Here is a 25,285-nt window from a genome sequence, read left to right as displayed (position 1 = left end):
TAATCAGCTAATGTGCGAAGGCCTGTCAGCGCTTGAGGAGGTCGATATGGCTCGGGTTGATGTGGCTCGAGTAGTAGAGGAAAGCTGAATCTGGACGGTTGGATTACTCCACCAAAGAGGCCATAGCAAGCGGGTGAACGACTGCGAACGTTCAACACGTGCGAAGACCGCTTCTCACGAATGCTGAACACCAACCCAGTGAGCCGCGCCACAGCAACACACCGCGTAGCAGTGTCATCACTTATATTTCATCGTGGTGTCGCCATCTAACATTGCACGGGCAACTAACTGTCTGTCACCGTAGGCTCTTCCACTGAACGCGTGTACACACACATGGGGAGCCGGAGTATTTAAAAAAAGAAAAAGCGAGAAAGAGAGAGAGAGAGAGAGAGAGAGAGAAGACAGACACACGTGGTGTATATACTCCATTCAACACGATTGCCTTGAACTCCGTGTCAGCGCGCACACGTGCTTCACCAAGGTGCCCGACGTTTCACGCGGGAAAGGACGGCACTGTGCGTCTTTTTTTTAAAGAAGTACTTACCACTTACACAAGAGCAATGGGTCTCCGGCGGAGAACGAAACGCGCCCCATTCAGTGGACATCAGACAACTCCCTCAGACGCATTTGCGCAACCGCTACTTACGTGTCGTGCGTGCTGCAATGTTTGCGTGCCTTAGTCGGCACGTGAGCTGGCTTGCAGCGGACGACACGGCCCGATGTTTTATAGTTAAAGATGAGCTCGTGTTCATTATGTGTGCACAGTGCTATAAGTTTCCATGCTACCGTATACTGCTCAGTGTGCGCATATTTAGGGTTTCATAAGTTTTGTGTGAAACGCGGCACAGCCGACAGACCTGGTCGTCCGATAACCGACATGGTATAGCAGGAGAATAAAATAGAACAAGTGAAGTCCTTCGCCCGGGATTTGTCGAAAGATGAAGGCAGCTTTTTGTAGTTGAAAGTTATACGGTGGAAACGCGCGTTCCACTGTGTCGCTGGCAGAATGGCGTCACCGTTTCGTTTCAGTAAAATTGACATTGGATACTAGTGGCGTCGGCGCAGACGCTTAAGCTTGCTGCGAACGAAACAAACAAGTAACGATCGCAAAAAAAATGGTAGAACTGAGAACTAATTGTAAAATGCTACCCCAGTGCGATATTTGAGCGCAAATCAGCCTGCGGTTTAGCGGGAAGGGTCATGTACACCCTAGTGCTGGGACAACCTATTGGTTGTCCCAGCAAGAGCTATTACCATTAGCTTCAGGACTGACCACCCAACGACATCGACATCTGCGGAACTAGCTGCTCTTCGCGCTGCACTTCGTTTCGTCAATCGGGAGTCACCTTGACAACGGTCAATCTTCAGTGACTCAAAGGCAGCCCTACAATCTGTGTTATCAGCTCTGCGTCGCGGGCCATACGAACAGCTCGTATTCGATATTAGATACCTACTCCATACATCACATGAGAAAGGACACCACGTGACGTTTTAGTGGCTTCCATGTCACTGCGGCGTCATAGGGAATGAAAACGCCGATAATGCCGCTCGGGCAGCTCTTGACGACACACAGGAAGAGGCCATACCGCTCTCACGGTCCGACGCAGCCAGCAGACTTCGAGTGCTTGCACAGGAGATCACGCTCTCTCTATGGTGCACACCAAGCAGCCAGACCAACCGGAGCAATCGTCACTACCACCTGCCATCTTTGATGCATCTCTGTATGCCAACTGGACTCCGCCGAAAAGAGGCCACTATGCTTTATCGCTTATGGCTAGGGGTGGCATTCACGAAATCTTATTCATTCCTCATTGGAATGGCCGACAACGCTTTTTGCAATGCCTGTCTTTGCGAGGAGACGCTAGAACATATTCTATGCGACTGTCCTGAATATAATGTTCCGAGACAGTCCCTGGCGTCCGTTCTAGCACACCTGACAATCGACCAATGTCAATTGAAACGATTCTCACGTGTCGTCGATAGAAGACATGGCAGCTGAAGGCGACGAAAGGACCACTTAGGTTTTTAAAGGAAACGGGCTTGGACAAGCGGCTGTGACAGTGATGTCACGTACTACGCAACAATGACGGACTGTGACTGACGATGAGTGTGCTGTGTTATGTGCTCTCTCTCTCTCCTCCCCATCTTTCATTCCCCCTCATCCCGCTCCCATGTGTAGGGTAGCAAACCGGTTGTGCTGACCTGGTTAACCTCCCTGCCTTTCTTTCTCCACTCTTTCCTTCCTTCCTTCCTAGTGCTTCTACTTGACATGAAGACCCAGTATGTGCATATTGATTTGGTCTGATTAACACCACACAAATGACGCAGCAACGTGCTAGTTCTTTCAGAATATATACTGAGATTCGGGGAGCAGAAGCTTCGAGACCCCTCCGTATAATTGTACAATACTTTATGTATACTCTACTAGAACCAGTGCATAAGATCGTCCATTTATGTACAGAAAGAACTGCTAACTGTAGTATTCAAGCCGATATAACAACATTTGTTATGCACTTAATCAGCAATTACGCTTAACGCAGATTTGTATAAATAATCATTATACTGCCTGCTTTTATGCAAAACTAACCGTGCCTGGAACGCTTGGATATAAAAGTCGTGTTTCCCTTACGCCTGCACGGCTCCGTAAATGTATCCCCATAAACATACGCGTCCTCGTTTTCGCTGGATCATTATGTGATGCTACTCGATCGGATTCCTAATTATTCTCCTCGCTCGTGGTGTAGTCGTTCACGAAGCAGGAAATCCCTTTGTAACTTTATATCTCAATTTGTTTAAAGGAAGCATATGTATTCGCGTTTAACGAGTGCCGGGTTTGCGTTAAACTGCATCCCACCCGAGTCAACTATCGAATTCAGCGAGTCGGAAAAATTTTTCCCCTGTCTTCAGCAGCGCTCGACGGCGGTACCTATATATACATGTACCCACTCACTCGCTATACGGGCGCGTGCATGTGTTTACGCTCGACGATCTGGCGATATATTTATGGCGTCGTGAAAGGCATCGTTTGTTTTTATATCCCACCCGAATTAACTTATCTTTTTTTCTGCTAGTGGTACAAAATCTGGGTGCCTCATTTAGCGGGGCCGGCATATGCATTGTTCGTATCGGCAAAGTCGCTCGGAAACAGGTCGCCGCGGCTTCGTTCTTAAGCACCTCATCAGGCTCGCATTGACGCGTGCGCCGTCGGTGACACCCCACTCTATTCTCCGAAAGGGTGAATAAATGTCGTAGCGTAACGATATTCTCAATACCAACCGATGTGAGGTCCTTCTTAGAAATACTTGCACCGAAGGAACGCGACGTTTCTCACTTAGGTGTATTCTTCAACCGTAAGTAAGCATTCGCTCATTAAGTACAACGCCTTTTACAGCGACGCTGTTGGTCGGGATCTTTGTGGCGTGCTCACCCAAGAAACGGCAGCTGGAAAGGGGGTTTGTGTTTGAGCTACCGCGTAACGGAATGATGTTTTATCGTATAGTTCGATCCGAAGCTGTCATGTCTGCAGCTTGTGTGTAAGTCGTACTTTGCGCACTTTCTGACGTAATTTACTTTTAAACTATAATTTAGGTCAATAAGGCACTTGCGCACTACTCGATCGTGCGCGCATGACGCACGTCGCCTGTGGTGGCGGTGTTTGTGTAACGTCGTCTGACGTCAGTTGGGGCGGTGGTACTTGTCTAACGTCCGCACCAGCTTCACTGCACATCAGCTTTCGCAGGGTAGAATGGAGGCGGAATTTTTATTGCGATAGCAATTATATGGACACTTCCAGGCGCATTTCTGCCGTCGACGTCGCCGTCGCCGTGTGGTTCCATTAAAGTCCAATGGCGATAATATTGCGGCCGCACGCCGTATGCTTTATGTGCGAGTGAAAGCGTGTGAGGGTGAGCCGGAGATCGTGGCTCGATCTCGAGCACTCAAGGCACCGAAGCGGGGAGGAAGCGCGCCGTCTTCCGTGGCGCTCAAGGCAACGGGGGCAGGGTAGGGAGGGGGGGGGGGGCGTTTTACTTCGGGCGGAGGGTATAGAGGGGGAGGGCGCGTTCTACTCCTAGCGGCCTGGGCGGGCGCTGTATATTGAAAAACATCTGCGATGGGGATAAAGTCATCTGTGCGCTGTGTTTTCGCGCCTTAGTTCGCGTTGATGCGAGCGACGGCAGGAAGGTTAATTCGCTCGTTGCTGCTGCCGCGTTTCCTCACTCCAGCGTTTTGACAGCGAGTTTCAGCGGTCATCGAGTGAGATGTGTTCATGTTTGCTTGTGTGCGCCTGACACCATGCATGTTCATTTCGTTAGTACGCCTATGTTTACAAGTTTATACGGCCGATAAAACTACTATTCTTACTTTGTATAGCTGTCCACTAAGTTGCTCTCGCAATCGATGCTTCGCCTTTCGGGTGAAACTGCTACTTTTTTTTGTAGATAAACCATCTCATGACATTACTGCATTATTGCGTAAATGACTCTGGTACATCATTACTTGTACCAGCTTTCATATGCTTATATGCTTTCAGCATCATGTGTCTTTATGGGACAATTCGTTTACGTGTAACTGCGTGTGTTCTCGGATGATTTCAGTAACAATATATCCTAGTGTTAATATATCCGAGATGCCACGTGTACTTGAACATTTATCTGAATAAGAGCCATGTGTTTAGAGCGCAGTTTCTTGTGCATTCTATCGTACTAGAAATATTTTGTCGCCATCGTAGCTCGCAATGCTCGTATTGCTATTTGTCAAAAAAATTTTTTTTTGTTAAGCGCAGGCCTCAGAATAACGTCTGTGGACTCAACGGCCGTGCGTATAGCGTACAGTAGTTACCATCGTATATCGTCTTCGTGTATAGCAAAATTGGGATTGTTATAGGCTAAATTAATTTTTACCACTCCTGGCTTCCTGTCTGCTCACTGGCGAGTTGCTTGGCGAGTTAAGAGAGCTGATCCTGGAGACGTTATGCTGGCAAAATGTGCCGATCTCGGTTATCGAAACGGCGCCCATACCGCAAACAGTTTAGAAGTAAAGTGAGTCGATCCCAAAGATGATGTAATCGAAACTGCCCCCCCCCCCCCGGTTACAGTATAATGATAAACTTGGTCCATCCCGGGATTGATGTAATCAAAACTGGGCCGACCTCGGAGACCGGGTAATCAAAAGTGGTGACATGATCGGCCGAACCTCACACCATTGCCAAATATGCATCCTCGCAAGGGGCTTAATGTATTTCGTAGCGCGATCCGATCTCGTATGCAGTGCAACCTCGATACCTGTGATAATGCCATCGCGTTATAGTCGCTGAAATGTAGCCTGTAGACCTAACTATTTGGTCTCTTCTTCCGGGTTTAGCGCAGGTTCTCGCCGAGTCGATGTAAATAGAGCTTTCCCACACAGTTGTGGTGCGGAGAGGGAAAGCACAAAGAGCATTTACAGGCAGAAATTATTGCGATGGCAATTATATGGACACTCAAAAGCAGATTTCTGCCGTCGGCGTCGCCGTCGCCGTCGCCGTGAGGTTCCGTATGACGTCAATGGAGATGAAATCGTCGCCGCGCGCAGAACGCTGTATGTGCGAGTGAAAGGGTGCGAGGGGCGCGCGCTTTCACGAGGAGTGAACGCACGGCGGAGAACAAACGCGCGTTCTGCGCCGTGCTCACTTAAGGGCTGCAGAAGTAGGCGTCTCTTTCCTCCTTTCACAATCACCATGTATGTAGAGCAAACGCGCCTTCTTCCGACGCGCGAGAGGCCGTGGGGTAGGGGGGGGGGGGAGGGGAGGGAAGGGAGGCGACGTTTAGCTGTGGCACCAAGTGCCTATTTATATCACAGGCTCCAGCAACAGTCACCAACGCCGCACGCATTTTGAGCGAACGCGTGAATATATTTGGACGCGACGGGTCCTTCATTGCTATAGCGATGGCCATTTGCTCAGCCACCGTTGCCGAAACATTTCGAACCGAGGCAGTACATAGGAGTTTGCCAGTATGGTCGACAGAAACCACCGCAAAGCAAGCGGAACGCTCGTACTGGGCTGCATCGACAAAGGCTGCGATATCCCGACTATCTGCAACCGATTTTAATAAAGAACGGGCCCGAGCTATATACAGGACAAATATATGTTTACAAAGGGCATCTGGCTGGGTAGATTTAGTGGGATGTATCCGCGGTCACGTTGGGGATTCGATTGATTGACTACGTGTTCGTGATCACAAACTGAGTTCCAATACTTGCCTCTACGGCTCAATAGACTGCTAAGCGGACAGCGGCCATATTAAGTGGAGTTCCCATTTTGACAATTTAATGCCGACAAAAGAGAAGCCACGGATAAAAATAGGCATACAGCAGCGCCCGATATTAGCATCACGCCTGTATATTTTCACAATGCTGTGTTTCCCCGCTCGCCTCCTCTCTTGCGCCCTTGTAGCGTGCTACTTCCAGAGGGGTACATCGCGGGCAGTGAAGGGTGTGCTAATTCTTAGCGACACCGTCCTTGTCTTAGCCGTGGTTGCTTGAACAAATCGGGCGACCACGATTACAAGATAATGTTATTTTCCCTACTGTGTTCACCAGAAAAAAAGAAAAAAGAAAGAAAAAGAGAGACTCCTAAGAGCTGTACATCGCACGCGTGCGAAAAAAAAATTTAAACATTCACCATTGATTTCCTCGCTAGGCATGGTGACAACCTAACAAAAAATAATAGCTCTGCCCACAAAACCACACTGCAGCTGTAGGCTGCGCTCCAATATACCATGTGTCCCACGTAACTTGTGCCAAAATTTAAAAGAATATGCAGGTGCCACGTAGCTGAACTGCGCCAGGCAAATCTTGTATGATCAGAATCTTTTTTATTTCGTCTAATTACATAATTACTTATTATGATTCAATTTCGTTAAATATAATATTCAGAGCCAAAGTGCCAGTGAAAAAATTGTAGACCATCCTGAAAATTCCCGATTCAACTTTCTGTTGCTCAGCACGTGCTACTTACAAGTTTTTATGAAAGCCTGAAAGACAGCCCGCGAAACAAAAAAGTGCCGCGCCATTGCCTATTGAGTAACACAAAGCTGTATCGGGAATTTTTCGGGATGGTGTACAATTTTCTCATTGACACTTTTACTCTGAATGTAATATTTAGTTAGGTTGATTAATTAGTAATAAGTACTTATTTAATAAACAAATCAGAAATGAAAGTACCTGACTTGCTCCAAGCGATTGCACCCAACATTATCTTGGTTCTGTCTAGTTACGTGGCACTTGCATATATTTCTTTTAATTTTGGCGCAAGTTACGTGCAACATGGTATAGTTCCCGAGAGACGGAGATATTGACAGAAGCTCACTTCTACTATGAGGTCACAGAATTGAGTGAGCGCAATTTGCTAGCGCGTCTGCACAAATTCTACTTTAGTTGGACGGCGGTGTATATGTTGCTGTACTCTGTAGGTTGTCAATGAAGATAGCTGTTAGCGCACTTGCTCACTGGGGTGCCCTCGGTATATAGTCATTACACGAGCACTAGGGCTATGGAGCGCTCTCGCAATTAAGAACGATCGAGATTTGCATGAAGGCTCCATAGTTAGTGACAAATGTGCGCGCCTCCGTGCGGAGAAGATACAAAGGAATCACCAGCGTGTGAGAAGGAACGGTGCCCTTCTTCCCGTTGGGCCGTGATAACATCGAGAAAAATGGCCGGCTTCGCCTGAAACGCGAGTCACCGAAGTTTTTCGATTGCGAGCATTCGTCGTCGAAGACTTCGAAGCGACTTCTTCGATCACCATGAGCATGGAAAAGGAAGCAATAAGCCCCTACGCTGCGCTTGAGAGCGTATGCGATGTTCCCGGCGTTTAGAAAGGGCACAGGAGGCTCTTCTGCGCGGCGGTTGCCATGCTAAATTTAAACGCCACCTACGTATCGCTCCGCGAGATTAGAATCGAGGAGACATTAGTTAGAGCGCCTTATCGGGTGAATCGGCACTTCTGTATATCTTGCTTCGCGCTAGATGCACGAGTCAAGTGTCCATTCCTCTTCGCACGAGGCGGACTCAGATGCGGGCACTTTCGCTGTGCCGAGTGAGTTGCGTTGCTGCCCGCAGAAAACGGAATAGTAACCGCTGCTGCCTCCTCGGCGAAGCCGTAATTTCGTAACGACGGGACGAAATTGCGCCGCGCACTCGCTGTGGCGGAGAGGGTCTGGCAAAGTGCTTTGCGTATATGTACTCTGCACTCATTGCGAGGACGCCTTGCGTAAAGCGAGCTGGTTTCGATCGGCGGCTGCGGTGCGAGGCGAACGCCTGAATCTCTCGACTCCTTCGGCCGCTCTTGACCGCGGGGGGATTCCAGAATGAGAGCAAAGCACAGCCAACACTGCGCGTATAGCAACGGCCCTGTTATTTGTATATTCACCGCTAACGCGCTCTTATTTGCTTTCTTGCTGCACTGAGGCCGAGAGAAGCTACTGGACACAGAGGGCGGTCTTGCTGACAGTACATTTAGGACTATATATATATAGTCATAAGAAGCCGACAAGCAATGGCACCAAGGACAGCATAGGGGAAGTGACTCGTAGTTATCAAGTGAATTAAAGTAATGATAAATAAATGAAAGTGAATGAAAAGACAACTGGCCGCAGGTGCAGGATACGAATCCACGTCTTCGCATTACGCATGATATAAATCTTAAGACTTTCTTATAGCCAGAATGACGCGTCTGTAGGAAGGAAACGAAGGCTATAAGAAGTCTAAAAACTTATAACTTGTGTGGGCGGCTCTCCGGCAGTGGGGTTCTAACCATGCACCTTCGGCAGGAGCCGATATCCGTGCGCTCTATATACCAAAACGACCGCGGTGCCAGTCACCAACTAACCACCGTGTGCACTCCACAAGAAAGCGTTCTACCACCGCTTCCCGAATGCGACATCGCCGAGCACACGCTCGGCTGGGCCCGGCGATAGGGCGAGGAAGCGTGACGCGCATTCAAGGAGTCCGGCTCGTAGCGGATTTAAAGGAGGAGCGGCTTATCGACGGCTGCCAGGACTGAGGCGGGCGTCGTTGTGAGGGATAAATGCGAGTCGTGCGTGCATTCGAATGCGGAGACTCCAATAACGGACGTCCATGCAAGCGTGCCAACTCCGATGGCCGGGCTATAGAGCCTCTTATTTGTGGCACACATGTGGCGACGTACGCCGTCATATCTCTCGCTGCAGTGTAGGACGGCTCGGACGAATCTTGATAGCAATTAAACGGCACGACGGATGATAGATGAAGAGCGAATGCAAAATGGCTTTTGTCCAGGATTGGTGATGTATGGCAACAGAGCACGTTAAACAGAGAAATAGCGGGACAAAGACAGCGGTATTGGACGACACAGGCGCTGACTCCCATAAAGTAGCGAAAAGAAAAGAACTCTAAAAGACAATTTTCCCACATTGCCGTCTCCATTCCCGCACGCACACACGGACGCACGCACACAAAGAAAAGAAAATGAACGAAAGAAACAAACATGTTTTATATTGCGGGATTTTGAGCGTGCGCTTGGGAAAGAGCAAATTATTAATCTCGGCTAGCGCTGACTAACAGTTTATTCCACGAAAGTAAAATTGCATACGTAAATACGAAAATTCCAAACGCAGGGTGTGCAGCAGCGGTGTGGAAAATATTGATGATATTGCAAACAGTGTGACTGCGAATAATAGGAGCGCGTGCTTTTCTTTTTCCTGCGAGCGCGACGATTTCGGGTCGTCTGCTTCTCTTGGTGCAGAATTTTCTATCACAGTGCGGGATGAAATGGCGGTCCGGGGGAATAACAACTTAATGGCACTTTGTGAAGTGCGGGGGCCTACGGGACAACGTTTTATCGCAGCGTCTGTTTAACGCCAGACTCGCCGCGCTTTCAAGCCGTTTGCCTCTGGGCGGGGACTTTGTTGTAGGCATAACTATCTATGCGGTTGATATTAAAGCGAAGCTTTCTATGTCTCACTGATTCATCCATGAGCGCCGAAAACACACTGTAGGAAAGCCAATTTACACAATGGAACTATCTGCGCGTCTGCGCACACAATAGTTCAATGGCGCACCACATACGTATCGCAGAACACTACAGTTTACATTCGCCGTTGTACCGATAAGAACAATGGTAACTGCAACGCCACGCTACCCAGACGAACTGTATATATCTGCATTGCATTACGCGCGTCACGCAATGCATTTAAGGCTGTCACCATGGGTAGGCTACCGGTGCAGCGCACGGCAGAAGAGGCTGCCGTACGTGAACGTAAGGGTGAGCGCGATCGTGCCCGTAAGGCCGATCCCGTGCATCGGCAACGGTAGAGCCCCTGACCTTCTACCACAGCGATCACAAGGCAACACTGCGCAAGTGAAGAGTCGTCCGTGAAAGTGTGAGTGCGTACGTGTAATCAACGGCTACATGATCTAAAATAAAGGTTATGCAACTTAACGAAATGTATCTTCATTGAACTCCAACATTAAAAAATACAACCCTAAACAAGCAATCAAATTACATATGCATCGCATCTGGTCGCTCAGCATTTGTTGGGTTCGGCGCGGGGTCGTTGGCTTTGGACATTGACTTTGATTCAGTTTGCATGTGAGAAAGCTTCGTGTTCAACCATCTTTCTTTCAGAAAGGGGGCTTTGATTTTGCTCTGTCGATAAGCGGCCCTTCACACCTTGGTCCGCGGCTTCGTGCAAGCTTGCAGAGAGCTCTGAAGGTGACTTCGGAGTACTTGGGCGAAGTTGGCCTACAGATATCACCCGCTAAATCGGCTGCAAAAGCCTATAATGCTAAACAACGCTCTCGTCGAACTATCAGCCAATTGTACCTTTGCGAGACGCTGATAACTGAATTTTATTTACGGAAAACAGGGCTTAATGTACACCCGGGGGGGGGGGGGGGGGAGGTGAGCGAGGAGGGGGGCGCTGCTAGTGCACCGGACTGCCCTAGGTTATTTCCTTGGACCAAGCCACAATCATCAAAGGCGGCGAAAACCAAATAAAAGCAAAAATTTCACATCACTCATGTGCAATCTTGCATATCTCCCGCCCTACCCAGTGGCTGATGCGACACACATGTTCGCCCTGAGATAATCAAGTTCATTTTTCCCGAGCGCCACAGAAGGAGCACTGATGCAGTGATCTTTTTCATTAGAGATACAAAGGGTTTCAAACTTTCCTGGTTCTGAGTGCTAAATTTGTGCAACACACGTGTTTGTTCGAAATCCTTGGGTTAACTCGTGAGGCGCGATCTGTTGCAGTATACACTGAAGCACATCAGTTACCCCTGAGGCTGCAAGCAGACCAGATAGCTCTGTATCATATCGAGTATCTGCACCGCGCATCGAATGGCCAATCACTCCTTGATCGGCGGACTCCCCACCTGTTTTCTCGCATAGTAAAAATGGTAGCATTATTTATGACCATTGCTGGCAGTTCTGAACATGCTGATTCAGTTACACCTCCGCCTACAACAGATATCAGCAAACACGCATTACCCATTTATGTCACAGTACCTGAAATATACACAAAAACGTCTGATATGTCTGTTTCGGCAATATGCCAATTGGCTTGGTGATACATGTTCGAAAGATTTCCAGATCATCTTTACAGAGAGGAAAATGATCAGTGAAAGGCAGGGAGGGAGGTTAACCAGGACTGAGCCCATTTGTCTTCGAGTATTGACAGATGCATCTATACCCAAGCGACGGCCAAGAAGCCTTTGCAGCTTTTTCCTGCCCTTCGACTTAAGTACGACGTATGTTTCACATACCACAACCAGCCTCATAAACAATGGCGGAACTATAGCAGCGATTGATGTTGTACTGAAATAAGTGCAAGATGATTTAATATCTGCTATGTCTGCAGTGCTTCCCTCACGTTCACGCTTGAATCTTCAGATAAGATTGCCACGCTCGCCGATGCTCGCTTTTCTTTTTAACGCGACAGCGTAAAGGACCCCGCGTCGCAGAAAACCCGGCGTCGGCAACCGGCGCCGGCGTGCGATGTTGGCGGGTGGCGGAGAAAATCGTCCCCAACCACCCCAACCACCCCGACCGCGCAGGCCCTCCACGTGGTGCAAGGTTTTGGTGAACAAAAATTGAATTTCTCACAGGGAAATCCGTCAGAAAAATGGTAATGTACGACTTTACCATTCGGCGTCGGATTCGCCGTCGGATTGTAATTTGCATGTACGAGAAAACCTAATTCTGCTACGAAGAAACTCAAACACTAACCCCTTTTCCAGCATTTCTACCAGACCTACAGCCACGCGTTCGGGTACTTGCGAAAATGATATCCAGACGGCGCTCGCATCCTAGGCAGGTTAGGGAGCCTATATGCAAGTACAGCGCTTGCATGTAGGCTCCCTAAGGCAGATCAAATTGAGGCTTTGCAATAGCAATTGGGACTTCGCAATAGCAAACCATTAATAAAATAATAAAAAAGGTGCTAGGGCCTTCACATTTTAACATAAGACCACTTATATTGCCCCTGGAAAAACGTCTTTCCAGCAATGCATTTCTGTTTAAAAGTGAAGCCAACTTTAAGGGGATCGCAGTAAGCTTGGTCTTTGTAAGCTGGCTTTCCCACGTTCAGTGTTGCAGTGAATGAAACCTACTTGCCGTATGCGAACGATGCGATGCGAAAGGGGTTCCGATAACGCTATCGCGTTCTGCTCTTAAAGGCGAAGCTTAAGCGTCCTCAAATTTTTATGTTTGCGTCAATGCGATTATTCAGGAAACGCACAAAAAGCGCGTTTCACAAAAATAAACGGGATTGTCTCCCGGGCCTCGGTGCTGGTCGTCCTTTCCTCGACTACCGTCAGTCGTTCTACCGCCGATTACGTAACAACGCATCGAAGACTGCCATCTCTACGGACTCCCGCGCTGCCCGTAGCAGGCTACAACACAGTCGCATTGATTGTCCAGTTGTGTAAAGTCTTACCGACTCTGCCAACATAATTACATCACGTGGGGTGTGCCTCGTATCCCAATTTATACCTTCGCACGTAAGTATTGGCGGAAACGAAGAAGCTGATCGGCTGACTTCATCCCTTGTTCATCTCGCGTGCGTGTCCGTTTACTGACGCAGCACCTCTTTCTTTAAACATAGTTAATATTTTTTATAGTGTTCACTTTTCATATACATTTTTGTCAAATATCATCGGTTGCTTTTGTTTTCGTGTATTTGTTCAGGTTATTTACTCCTTCCGGGTAGTGGTTACCACCGCAGCATCTCCTTTCTAATTCTTGATTTTTTGATATTTTGTTTTGTTGATGGGTCAGCGCATGTGCTTTAACCCACCTTCACGTATCTTTAGAGGCAATCTTTTAGTGCTCCGATAGTCTCGATTGTCTCTTATCACCTATGATACACTGGGCCACACGGTTTTTTTTTTCGTTGTACATTGCTATGATGTGATTGTTTTGGCGCCTGGGGGGTGGGGGGGGGGAGGGGCAGAGGTCCTGGTGCCTTTTGTTTTGGTTGCTTTATTGTTATTGTGATAACCTATGCTGTACCTTCGCGCTGTACTCATAAATATCACCTTTCCTCAATGAACCTCAGTTGGAAGTAAGTGCCAGTCCTGTGTTACTCGTTTCGTCCTTGCTTCTTTAGCGCTTGTGTTTTCCTTCGCACATCATACTCAGTCACTAGCTAATGCCTTCATTATTAATGCCTGCGCCAAACCACACGCAGCAGGGATTTTCCTTGAAAGGTCAGCTCGCTGTGTGTTGTAACGTGTTCGAGCCACCACTGCTCTTCATGGGAAGTATGACAAAAAAAAAATTATTTTGACATCGAGTTACAAATGTCTCTTTGACATCGGGTTACATAATACGATGGTCACTGGCAGGATATATTTAGGCGTCATGAGAGTGACATAGACAAATCCAACCTTGCCGTTGTTATTTGATGCTGTTACGTATTCGGCGGCTCGACGCCGGGAGCGGCAGGACGACCGGCCCAAGGAACAGACGACCCACGCAGTGCCAGGAAGGCAATCACCTTTATTCTTTCAACGACGCGCTTTTTGTGCGCTACGTAGCCAATCAGGGTGTGGCAAAAAATAAAAAGAAAAGATATCGCGGTAAGTGGGGCAATCTTACCTGCAGGCCCCAACGTAGAGTGCGACCAGCACAGCGAATGTTACAATGTGTACTTGTTAAATAAACTTCATTTGCCTCAAGCGCAAAATAATTTGAATTCTTTCCGGTCTTATCTTGTAAACGTAATCTAAAAAGTGAGAGAGAGAAAGATAGAGAAGAACGCAGGGAGGTTAACGAAGCCTACACTTGGAAAAGGGAAGAGAGAAAAAGGAAGCGTACGCAAAATAAGGACGAAGTGGGAACACACTCGGGCATGGATGTTCGCGAACTGACATAGGCGTTCGCACAATCCAGCGGCTTCAATAAGTTCAATAGGGCTTTTGTGGCTTTGCGCATTCATTAACGCTTAAAGTGGCCCTGAACCATTCCTCGGGCTTGGTGAAAAAACACAGTCCGCGGATAGCATACGCTGCTGTGAACAACTCAGCCAAATTTTGTAGTCGTGTGAAGTCGTGCAGCGGAGCGCGAAATAACTTTTCTCTGAAGTGCTTTCTTTTCAACGGAAGCCTACTCCGCACACCATTTAATAAACAGGCTGAAGTAAGCGAAAATATGCTTTCCAATTTCGATAAGAACTACGTACTTCCGGAAGAAGCCGACTATCGTCTGCTTGCGCTCGGCCGCGGCCTCCCGCGTAGGAATTAAACTTTGGCCACCCTGCTCGCGTTAAACTTGGAAGATTGTGTGCATTCGTATTGATTCATTGTTCTTATTTATTATTGCTATAATTTTGGTTTTAAACGAGGTAAAGGAGTTTCACTCGGCCACTTTCTCCGATTTAAGCATTGCTTCGTATGTCGTCTTCCCAGCATCACAGACTAATATCCAGTGAACATACCAGGCAATGTCGGAGAGTATACACGTGACTTTGAAATTATTCTCCTCACTTAAACGAAAGTTACATGAATAAACATTTCGAGAATAAATTTCGCTTTACTGAAACACCTCCATAAACAATTTGCGACAACCTTTACGCCCCAATTTTCCAGCAACTTGTTAATTTTCTTGTACACGACGGTTGCTTTTCAAGTCTGCCAAATTACATTATTCTGTAGCGTTCTCACAGGCATCATGTTTTCGTCGTGTCTATGCAGCAAAATGGTATTGACGCCGCGAGATTTTCTTTCGCGCAAGGTATTCTGAGTGCAATTTTCAGTGCATAAAATTAAAGACGACACCGGTGGGATTATGGTTGTGGAAATTATGGGTATATTTCTTGGCTTGATTTGATTTCGTTATAGAGCACTCCTGCAGTACTTCGGAAGTCCTGTAAGGAAGCTACTAAGCTTCACTGCAAGCATTCATAGGCTCAAATCGCGATAAGAAAGCCGGATTCAAGTTATTTGACCTGCTTATTCTCGAAATAGAACCTGAAATATTACTTGCGTTGTCGCTGCCAACCAATGCAAATAAATAATAGGGGATCTGAACGCAAAAAATTACATGCTTGTGTGCCGCACCATTGCATTTTTCGGGCCACTACTTTTTGGTATTTATTTTAATTCTATTGTTGCTATAAGTGAGGAGCCCACTTTCTTTGTGTACGTTTTTGACACAATTCTTCTTTCCATTCTACAGAAACGGGCTGCACAATGTCCACGCCGGCTTTACGAACAGTCAAAAGTGAACCTGCTAGTCATTAATAATAATAAAAAAAACCGAAGCAATACTTCTCAGCCCACAAAACAAGTTTGTAGACAGTTCATCTTGATCTCTGAAGGTAGGCCCTTCGCCGATTCAAAACTGTACCGGCCGGGAAAAGCCTTGTGGTAATTTTGCATGAACACTTACCGCGAGATGACCGCATTGCAAGGCTCAGAGGTAGGGGTCGAAAACAGCAGTTTATCCAGAACACGGTACGCATTACCGTAGCACTATAAATTAACAATAAATAATACTGTTTTCCTTGCGTTATATCATACCTATTTAGTATGGGGAAGTTTATTACTGCATTGACGATTTAAATCGAATAACAGTACAAAGCACTGTATATGTACGCGACCTGTTGCGTTGCTGCAGAAAAGAGGGATTCGCAACGTTGTTATTGCTTCACGGTTGGCGCATACTGAGCCTATTAGTTCATCACTACGCATTGCGCTAATTCTGAAATGGCATGAAGGCACTCTGACCAAGCGTTATAAAACCAGTAGTATACGAAATATGTCGCTTCTTCTAGAGAGCGAGAGAGACAGAGAAAACAGTGTTTATTCAATAATTGGAGCCGGCTGGTCTTCGCCCGAGGTGGGGCCTCCCTAGTCTAGGAAGTCGTAGGACCGGCGTTGCGAGCCTGGTCCTGCCCACCAGGCGTTGTTGCTCCTCAAGTCCGTGCATGTTAGCTGATCCTCCCGTAGCTCTTCATTCGGTGCTGTAATGTTGCTTAGTCTTGGGTGGCGCTCACACTCCCATACCATGTGGTATACGGTGTTGGACACATCGCAAAAAATGCAGTTGCATTCATGTGATGTCGGGCACATGGCGTTTTGGAGAACTGTCAAAATTATAACGGAAATTGGTGTTCACAATGCACGTGCGCGTCGTACTTGGCTGATTCCAACGACTCGAGCTAAACATGGTCGTGAAATGTTACCTTATATTCGTCCGTCCTTATAGCATGTGTAGCAAAATACTGTTTACTTATGTGTCAGTTTTAGTGCGTAATTGTTCTGATTGAATCGGCAATAAAAGTTTATCTTGTTATTTTTCACTCTTTTTGACATAGCATTGCCGGTACATTTGAGTGACTACGAAGACAACACTTCTTGCATGGGGACACCAACCTCCAGGCTTTTAGTCGGTTCTTCCAACATCACCCTTACGTCGATGTTGCATAAATTGATTCTGATTCTGAAAGCTGTTTTGATCGACATCAGCAGCACTGCCATAGCGCTTCGAGACAACCAGTCGAATATGTCGTTAATAAGGATTTTCCACAGTGAGTTTAGCCTCAGTTTTGCTTTGATAAAGATGAATCAATCAATCTTTGCAATTGAAACCTATGACTACATCTTCGGGAACCGTAAATAGATGGAACTCGCACAACTGAAAACAGAACAAAGAAAAGTGACCGTCTTTGTACTGTATGTAGTCAAGTAGTATGAACACGTATAAAGTTTTGCATAAAAGCTGAGGAAGCCACAGAAACACTAAAAAATACAAAAAACATGCATAAAAGTGCACAGTTCCGTAAAGAATTGATAGTACTTGAAATGTTCCAGGAACAAGCACAGAACATCACAGTTTTCCAGGCAAGTTAACTGAAGCCAACTAGGCATAATTATGTAACCTACTTCATAACCAAACAAGCACGATCGTTATGCTGTAACTTGAAACTCCAAAAGGAAATAAAAATAACTAATCAGAACAGATGGGCTACTCAATTCAATGAAATCGCTATGTAGCCGGTTTCTAACCATCAGTTAGTCACAAGTCTAGATTCGGGTTAACCTGGCAACACAATGCATTAAGATGGCGAGTCGGGCTAGTTGGCCGATATTAATCTTAGCAAGATCTTGAAGCGCCGGCGAACACGTACAAGAAGTGAGGGAAGAGAAAAACAGAGAGTGCAGTGCTTCCCTCAAAACTGAAATTTTCATTGGACACACAGACGATCCAGTAGTTACGAAATTATCGAGGTATAGGTGAGTTCCTTATAGTGTAAAAGATAAGGTGTTCGTCTTCCTCGGTGATCAACAGTTGCCATAGTTATTGATAGTTTTGTCAGTAATATTGTGTCACAGGTGGTTCTCATGATGCAATCAATTTTAACACGAAAGCGTTCTGTGCTTAGTTCCAGCGACAATATATCATAATTACGTACGCCGCGAAATCATCAACACGCAAAAAAAAAAAAGAAGACCAGTAACTTTTTTTTCTCCGGAACCTCATTATTGATGATTACAAGATAAAATCTAACCTGCGTACACGTCACACAGAAAGACATGACCTTCTTCGCATGGTTTTTTAAGTCAGTAATCTGTAGCCTTTGGTTCTGACCTCGTGTTTCACCGGCTCCACGTTGGAGGCCTAGAAATCTGTATGGGAGCCAGCATCTTGCCTGCGTAAGAGCCGAAAGTAGCCGAATAACCAAGGCGTCGGCGGCGAATCATCAATCAGAACAACCACATACGTCGTCGCGTCGGACATAACTATGGCGCCTGATAACCTCCAGGGTGCTGTTTACGCTACGCAACAGCACAGGCCTCGTGTGCTTGCTATCGCTGTCATTGGTACGCCCTTCCAGCGTAACTGTAATTAATAAATGGCTGCATGTGCACATTTATGCGCTTGCATTTGTGAATTGTGCAACGAAGCTGCCACTGCTACAGAATGCACGTTTCACTTTTGTGTTATGATCAATGCTTGTGAAAGAGGCATCAACACTTTCTTTTAACGCACCGCCGCACGTGCTCAAGAATTTCTGGAACTGTTTATCTCGTCTATGTGTCTAGAAATAAAAGCTTCTGTTGTGACTGAAACGTTGTCCTATATGTTTCTCTGTTTCTTCGCTTTTTATTTGCGCGTGTGCTCTTTCGCTGCAAGATATTTCTAAGATGAACCTGTAAAAGTGACAACACATTCGAGTTGTTTTCGATTGGTTCGTGTTTCGATTTATCCTGCTAGGGCATACAAGAAACGCAAGCTTGTATGATACCATATATCCGCGGTACTTATAAATATTCCCAAGTGCCCTTAGCTATCGCCTAAGATACGCGAAGGCGAAATCCTTGTAAAGCCTACTGTAATTCACCTTAATCCACCTTATTCCTTCTTAACCGACCCTAATCCACCTTAGTCCACCTTAACCGACCTTCATCCACCTTAATGCCCCCAATCCACCTTAGTCCACCCTAATTAACCTTAACCCAATCACTAATCAATCATTAATTATCTTTGCTAATCATTAATAATCTCTTATACACGGATGGACATGTTTTGGTTCGCTTCTGGCCTTCCTTGGGTCACGTGACTTTCTGCTCCTCACAACGCGACCTTGAAACGTAAACATCTATGGCTTTCGCCTTAATACGAAAAGCTATGAATTTACACCAACGAGTCCGATCGAATTGCTTGTAGAGTTAAGCTTTGACAACTTCTTTAATTGGCGCAGGGAGGTAGTGACCCGGTGGCGAGATGCCTTGCTGCCAGATGGGCGGCACCGACAGCAGCGGTCCCTTCTCGCCGCTTCGTCGCGGCGCCGAGCGCCTGTGGCTGGGCCGTACGCCGACGCTGCTGGCATGGCCCAAGCGCTGCATCCTCGTGTCCATGGTGTTCGTCGGCTTCTCGCTGGTCGCTGGCATTCGTAGGTCCTTCGTGGAGGCCGCCTACAGCTTGCAGAGGGAAGCCAACTGGAAGGTATTCCCACTGTACTTTCAGTTCTTTAAAGGGTCCGTGAAACGCTTCGGACAAATTTTGTATACGCGTAGGGTACAGCTACAGTAAAACATTCGCGTCACAATTTAAGTGAAGCGTCTCATATTAAGAGAGCTACGGACGATTACAACTTACCCCCCTCCCTAGCCATGCATTTCCTCCTCAATTCGTTCGCCGAGTGATCAGGGCTAAGCTCCGCCTTTGCTGGCTCTACGTCATGTTGTGACGTGATGTCCTCTACTTCCGGTTGTCTTGGAGCAGCGCGCGAAGGCTCTTCAACCTCTCCGCTAGCCGCCTGGCCGTCGATCGCCAGCGAGACCGATCAAGCAGCGTGCGTTGCGAGCGTTGTGTCGCAGCGCCGAGCGTGTCCGGTATTCCGGTAACCACAGGCGAGCTGGGTGTTTTGACGGATAGGCAGAAGCGGAAACTAAAGCCCCTCCATACTGCTGCGATGAAGGAGCTTCGTAGACGTATCCTGAGCGGCCTGATAGGCATGCACGGTCGAGCCATCTGGTGGCGCAGAGCTTAACCAGCCAAATACAGAGCTAATATTGCTGTAGACTATTTGTAAAACATTTTAAACATATAAAAAGACAACGTGTTCAAGATTACGCTCCTGCCGAAAATTTGATCCAGCAGCAAAGAAAAAAAAACTCGGTTACTGCTATATTAGCTGTGTGTTTGGCTGAGCTTTGTGCCGCCAGGTGGCTGCACCGTGCAAGCAGTTCACGTTTGCGCCTCCGTTCATCACGTGAAACGGCCAGCACACTTGAGCTTGCCCGAATTACAGTGGCTAGAATATTGTACCCGAATACCAGACACGCTAAACTCTAGTGCGGTAGTAATCCTTCGACGTGAAGTGACGGCCGCCAACGCGTAGGTGCTGGCGCCGTTTGGATATCGACAGTCCGATGCGCTGCAGCCACTCCGCTCGTCTGCTGCCTTGCAGCGGGGCACGACGTCGCAGCTTGACATGTCGCCGATCGCTACGTTTGCAGCCCAAACGCAACAAGGGTGAACCATGGTGGTCGCGTAAAAAAAGAACGAGACCAACATTGACCGCGCAGCTCTCGTCAACACGGAGCACTTTGTAACACAAGCAGACGACACTTGCTGTGGGCCGGAAGTGCTTTTAGTGTAGTGATACATGTCCTTGTGCATTCTCTTTCTGTTACTTTCTTTTTATAGAAACAAATTAACTAACATCTAAAGTATTACGAACAACATTTGTTCACCATAACGGTGGAAAAATAATCGATGACGTGCCCTAAGCAGCCAATTGGATAACTCGCCCTACTAACGTGATATGGTCAAATCGCGTCACTTGGTCAGGGGCGGCTGAAAACTCAGCCGATTGGCGTGCTGCCATCGGTAGCGATGTACCTTTTTAAGACCGTATAATAAATTACACGCTTTACGTGGAGCGTTTAGACGCGTCAATTAATGATCAGAAGGACCTACTCTAACGACTCAGTACGTTTGTACAAGATCGTCAAAATCGTTTCAGGGTCCCTTTAAGGCGAAAGCCTTAGGTGTCTATGTTGGCGGTGACCATGCGGTGACCTGGGCGAAACTGCGCCGTGACAAAAAAATGGCCGACGCCGCAAAGTGTAAGAACACTTCTAAAAATGCTTAGATTGACGTCACATTTTTCGTGAAGGTTCCTGTAAACAAAGTAAATTAGTGGCTTTGACAAAAATAAGTGGGTAAATTGCGGTGTGGGTGGAAATCGAAGCCGGGCCTCCGCGGGGCGAGACGAGCACGCTTCCCTGAAGCCACGGCTGCTCTATGGTTGCGCCTTACTGAAGGTGTGCCTAGTGCGTACCTGATTGCGCACGTCACGTGGTCACAGAGATGCGCTCGTGCCACTGCTCGCGCGTTCATCGTCTCCTTCTAGCACAGCTGGCAGGCTTTCGCCTACACGTTTTACAAACGTGTAAGACTTGCTTACTTTTTGTTGTTTAAAGTAGGAGAAAGCAAAAGTACAGTAAGATGAGAAAAGAAACGTAAGTTCGGATAGAGGCTCTTGCTCCTGTCGACGATCCGTGGGCACATGTACTTGCGTTTGATTCAATTAAACTATACATAATAAACTTCGCAGAAATTTAGCAGCATTCTTTTCGTATGTGCGTTGCACACAAAGATTATTGACATGAAACTGCTTACACGTATTTCGAAGTGAAAATTTAACGCCATACAATTAATGAAAATAAAACTCGCACGGAGAATTTTCTTTTTCTACCGGGATTACGGTGCGGAAAGCATTCTTTACTTGTAGGAAAAATGGTTTAGCGTAAATGTTAATAGATACTGTTGAAATATGAGTTTATTAAAATCACCTTCCTGCTTGACAATATTTATTTCCGAGCTTTGTAATAGTTAAATCCTGTCCCTTCATATTTTGCTTTTGATAAAGGTGTTATGGTGAACGTTGTTTGCGCAAGACATACTTTATGCATAACTGCACCTGTTAGCAGGGCGAAGTTTATTGCTCTTAATTGATTTTCATTAATTTCATTGCCGAGGAAGCTGTGCATAGGTTTAAACACGACAACTTTAATAAAAGTGCAAATTCTCAGATTTTACAGGTAACTGGAGGCCTGTTTTACGAGGTATAATGCCAATGTGCCCTAAATAGTGGCATTGCGCCAGAAATAGTACTCAATATGGGGCCTAGAATAATGCGAGGCTTAAAGTACATACATCAGTAGAAGGAAAACTTGCTGGAGCCAATGATATGTAGTTGCCCATTGGCAGCTAGAACTGCCAGTGATTATTGTTTCCGGCTCACTGCAGTACATTGACACATGGGCACGAAATTCGATCATCAGTGGCGGTGGTGGACAGCGTCTGGTAATCTTCGCCACATTGTGAGGATGGGCTCAGTAGGTCGCATGAAGGCGACGATACGGTGACGATGGCGTAAAGGAAATGACTGCTGTCATCTCCTTGAATACGGTGTCTGCTGATAAGAATAATACACAGATAACGAATGGGACGCAGAGCAGCTGATACGTCAAAGACGGTGAACGCGGTGTAAGGGTGGCCCCCTCGCAACCCTTCGGGCCCGTCGAAAATTGGTAGTAGGAATGCAGAGCTCGTTTTTCACTCAATCACTGCAGGCTGCTACAAGTGCTTTTACGCATGGCGATCGATATCATGAACTAGGTGTGCTCTCACATTTCGAGCCGTTTAGATGTACCAGACCCATAGAACCCTTCGGAAGTCCTGTGAGTTTGTTTTGCCGCTGTCCGAAATCTACCCAATACTTTGCAAACGTATATCCAGTACCATTCTTTACCTATACCCAAGCCTTTTCAAATACTTCGCTATATGCGAGCTTAGTACTTCTATATCTTCCGCTATATCCGACGCATGTTTGTGCACGCTGCATCGGCTCTACCGACGCCGGAGTCTGGCTGCGTGTTCCGACCAAGGCGGTTCTAAATAAAATTGTTTAACCCTCCTTGGTTCCGACGGCCTGGTGGGGCCGCATTTCTGGCTGTTCCCACGTATCATCACTGGCGCCGGCTGCGCGTTCTATACCGACGAACGCGTCGGCCAGCTGTGCGTCATACGGCCACTTCGACGTAGGCTGCCCTGCTGGCTGTTCTTTGATTGACATTTGATAACGACCACGCCACCGCACACCACTGCCGGCCTCATTCTTTGTCGGGCCTTTAAAAAGGGCCATGCGTATACAGCACGGTGGAAGAATATTTAGGTGTTGACACTGCGCGCGAGCGAGCGTCCAGATTATGTTCGGCCGCGCGCGGGCGCACCGAGTAGCTCTGCTGCGAGCAGATAGAGGGCGCCGCGGCCAGCGGTCCCAGCTTAGCGGCGCCGGCGGCTTGGCATTCCTCTGCCTCCGCTAAATTTTCGTTCGTAGTGGAGTGAGTAAATCTCAAAGCGCGAAAAAAAAATCGTTATTTCACATTAAAGTGATAAGTGTACCAGGCTTCGCTAACATGAAGGTTCCTTGTGCAGGGCATGGATGACGTGAACACGGATCAATCGGGCAGCACTCAAAGCCCACTGAAGTTACCCTCGCGCGCGCAATTTGTTTCGTCCGGTCTAGCCCTTCATCCAAGCATAAGAAAAATTAAAGTGTTAGCCCACGTGCTACCCCTTGATCAGAAGAAAATAGTGACTGCACCAGAAAATGTATTTCATGCTTATCGCTGCTTCCATTCACACTCAGAAAACCGTTCAATCATCGTTGCGCGAATTCAATGTGACCGCGATATAAATTTAGAAATGAAACGGCGCAAGCTTCCGATATGCAATGCACTAGAGCAAAGTGGCTGTTCATGGCTAGAACTTAAGATGAGAATGCACATCAGCTATGTAAAAACTCTTTCAAATGGGAATTTATTAGGCGGGACGAAGGCAGGCGTCTATCTTGAATTAGAGCATCACTACCACAGTTTACTGATGAAAACCTGAGCAAATGCCTTTTTTATTCCAATTCCACTTAACATAGACCGTGTATATTATTCATTGGGCTTTCGTCCATTGAGGACTGAGTGACTCTTGCAGGATCTAAAAAAGAAGAGGTAACTATCTTTTTTCTTCAGCTGCATATGAGAATGTGCCAATGTAAGCGTGTTTGACAATGCATGCTACAGCCTGTCCACAAATACACTTACACCCACCACACAATAATCCCGTAGACATTTTTTTTTTCATAGACACAATAAGAAAAAACTTGTGCATGAAGCAGCTCGATAATTTTAATAGGTGATAACCATCCCAGAAGCTTGCGGTCTCATACACTCCCACAATGGAAAAATGTATAAAAACATGCAAGCGTGTAATATACACCACACGCGCATTGTAAAAAAAAATTCAGTAGCCAGGATGGAACAAATTTGAAAATCAGGCACACATCTGCACAGAAAACAGCAGTATTTTACAGGGTGCACAAATATTTCAAAATATGCAAATGTTACGTAGCTGGACAGAACCATAGTAATGTTGTTGCCGTCCCTTGGAGATACTCAGTAATTTTTTACATTTCGCCTAATTAGATAATTAGTCGTATTTATTGATCAACTTCTCAATTATTATATTTAGATTAAAAGTGTCAATGAGAAAATTGTAGAGCAACATCAAAGACTCCCGATACAGCTTTGTATTGCTCAATAAGCGCTACGTAGAAGTGTTTTTCCGAGCATGAAATAAGCTCACGAATACACGCAAAGTGCCTCGAGCGGCCAGTCGAGCGGCAATATTGCTGTATTCGCGGGTTTCGTTCACGCTCGGAAAACACTTTTATGTATCACGTATTGAGCAACAGAAAGTTATATTGGGAGTTTTACACGCTGCTGTACAATTCTCTTGGTCATACTTTTTATCCAATTATAGCATTAAAAGAGTTGATTAATCAACTATGAAAATAATTATGTAATGAAGCGGAATAAAAAAAATAATCTGAGTATCTCCAAGAGACGGCAGACAACATTACCTTGGTTGTGTCCAGCTACGTGACATTTACATATTTTCCAATCTTGGTGCATGATAGTAAACCACCCAGTATATATCTTTTACATGCAGCAAAATTTGCACAAACTACTGCGGCACACAGGAGGTTCTCTCTTCCGCAGCGGCTTTCGAGGTTTATTTGACCGTGTGAGGTTCTTTGGACAGTTTGGAAATAAGGTGGGAATCCTTCTATCGAGCGCTCCGCGTAATATTGCCACGTGTCTAGCGCGGCGATGACGACGGCATAAGACACATCGGCACTTATGAAAAACATAGCAAGAAGAAGAAGAATCAGTGACTAGCGCGCGC

The 25,285-nt window shown here is 46.6% G+C and overlaps 1 protein-coding gene across 1 annotated transcript in view; it reads left to right on the top strand.

Annotated features, from left to right (window-relative positions):
• The window catches only part of LOC119450471 (vesicular glutamate transporter 2.1), a 157,895-nt gene that overhangs the window by 90,641 nt on the left and 41,969 nt on the right, over positions 1-25,285 (top strand). Inside the window, exon 2 of the mRNA XM_037713914.2 lies at positions 19,230-19,474. Within this exon, the coding sequence (XP_037569842.1) occupies positions 19,253-19,474 (222 nt within the window). The 5' untranslated portion in view covers positions 19,230-19,252. The remainder of the gene's footprint in view (positions 1-19,229; positions 19,475-25,285) is intronic.

Source organism: Dermacentor silvarum, chromosome 4, assembly GCF_013339745.2.
Source record: "Dermacentor silvarum isolate Dsil-2018 chromosome 4, BIME_Dsil_1.4, whole genome shotgun sequence".
Classification (NCBI taxonomy): Eukaryota; Metazoa; Arthropoda; class Arachnida; order Ixodida; family Ixodidae; genus Dermacentor; species Dermacentor silvarum.
This window is presented reverse-complemented; position numbering and strand designations above follow the sequence as displayed.